At 55.2% G+C, this 1,047-nt stretch overlaps 1 protein-coding gene across 1 annotated transcript; it reads left to right on the top strand.

Moving 5' to 3' along the window:
* Positions 1-6: 6 nt before the first annotated feature.
* LOC104395952 (toll-like receptor 2 type-2) lies at positions 7-1,041 on the top strand (the record flags this gene model as incomplete). The annotated part of the gene is made up of 1 exon (XM_010005709.1): positions 7-1,041. A coding segment is annotated over one exon (1,035 nt), but the record flags the coding sequence as incomplete, so codon positions are not given.
* Between the last annotated feature and the right edge of the window lie 6 nt (positions 1,042-1,047).

Raw genomic sequence — 1,047 nt, 5'->3', positions numbered from 1 at the left:
AATAATTTTGGTGATATTCCAGATGTGTGTGAATGGCCCCAAACCCTGAAATATTTAAACCTCTCCAGCACTCAAATTCCTAAACTCACGACTTGCATTCCCACAACACTGGAAGTTTTGGATGTCAGCTCAAACAACCTGAGGGAGTTTGCACTGCACCTGCCATTTCTCAAAGAGCTGTACCTAGCCAAAAACCAGCTGATGACCTTGCCTGGTGCTGCACCTGTTCCTAACTTAGTGGTCTTGTCAATCAGAAGGAACAAGCTCAGCAGTTTCTCCAGGGAAGAGTTTGAGTCCTTCAAGCAAGTGGAGCTGCTGGATGCCAGTGACAACAACTTCATCTGCTCCTGCGAATTTCTCTCCTTCATCCAGCACCAGGCCAGGATAGCCCAGGTGCTGGTGGGGTGGCCAGAGAAGTACGTCTGTGACTCTCCGCTGGCGGTGAGAGGGGCGCAGGTTGGGGCCGTGCACCTCTCCCTGATGGAGTGCCACAGGTCCCTCGTGGTGTCCCTGATCTGCGCCCTGGTGTTTGTGGTCATCCTGGTGCTCGTGGCCCTTGGCTACAAGTACCACGTGGTCTGGTACCTGAGGATGACCTGGGCGTGGCTCCAAGCCAAGCGGAAGCCCAAGCGAGCCCCTGCCAAGGACGTCTGCTACGACGCTTTTGTCTCCTACAGCGAGAACGACTCTGACTGGGTGGAGAACATCATGGTGCGGGAGCTGGAGCAGGCCTGCCCGCCCTTCCGGCTCTGCCTCCACAAGCGGGACTTTGTGCCCGGGAAGTGGATCGTGGACAACATCATCGACTCCATAGAGAAGAGCCACAAAACCCTCTTTGTGCTGTCCGAGCACTTTGTGCAGAGCGAGTGGTGCAAATACGAGCTGGACTTCTCGCACTTCCGCCTCTTTGACGAGAACAACGACGCCGCGATTCTCGTCCTGCTGGAGCCCATCCAGAGCAAGGCCATTCCCAAGCGGTTCTGCAAGCTGCGCAAGATCATGAACACCAAGACCTACCTGGAGTGGCCTCTTGAAGAAGAGCAGCAG

This window comes from Chaetura pelagica, unplaced genomic scaffold (assembly GCF_000747805.2).
Source record: "Chaetura pelagica isolate M959 unplaced genomic scaffold, ChaPel_1.0 C11246382, whole genome shotgun sequence".
NCBI lineage: Eukaryota > Metazoa > Chordata > Aves > Apodiformes > Apodidae > Chaetura > Chaetura pelagica.
This window is presented reverse-complemented; position numbering and strand designations above follow the sequence as displayed.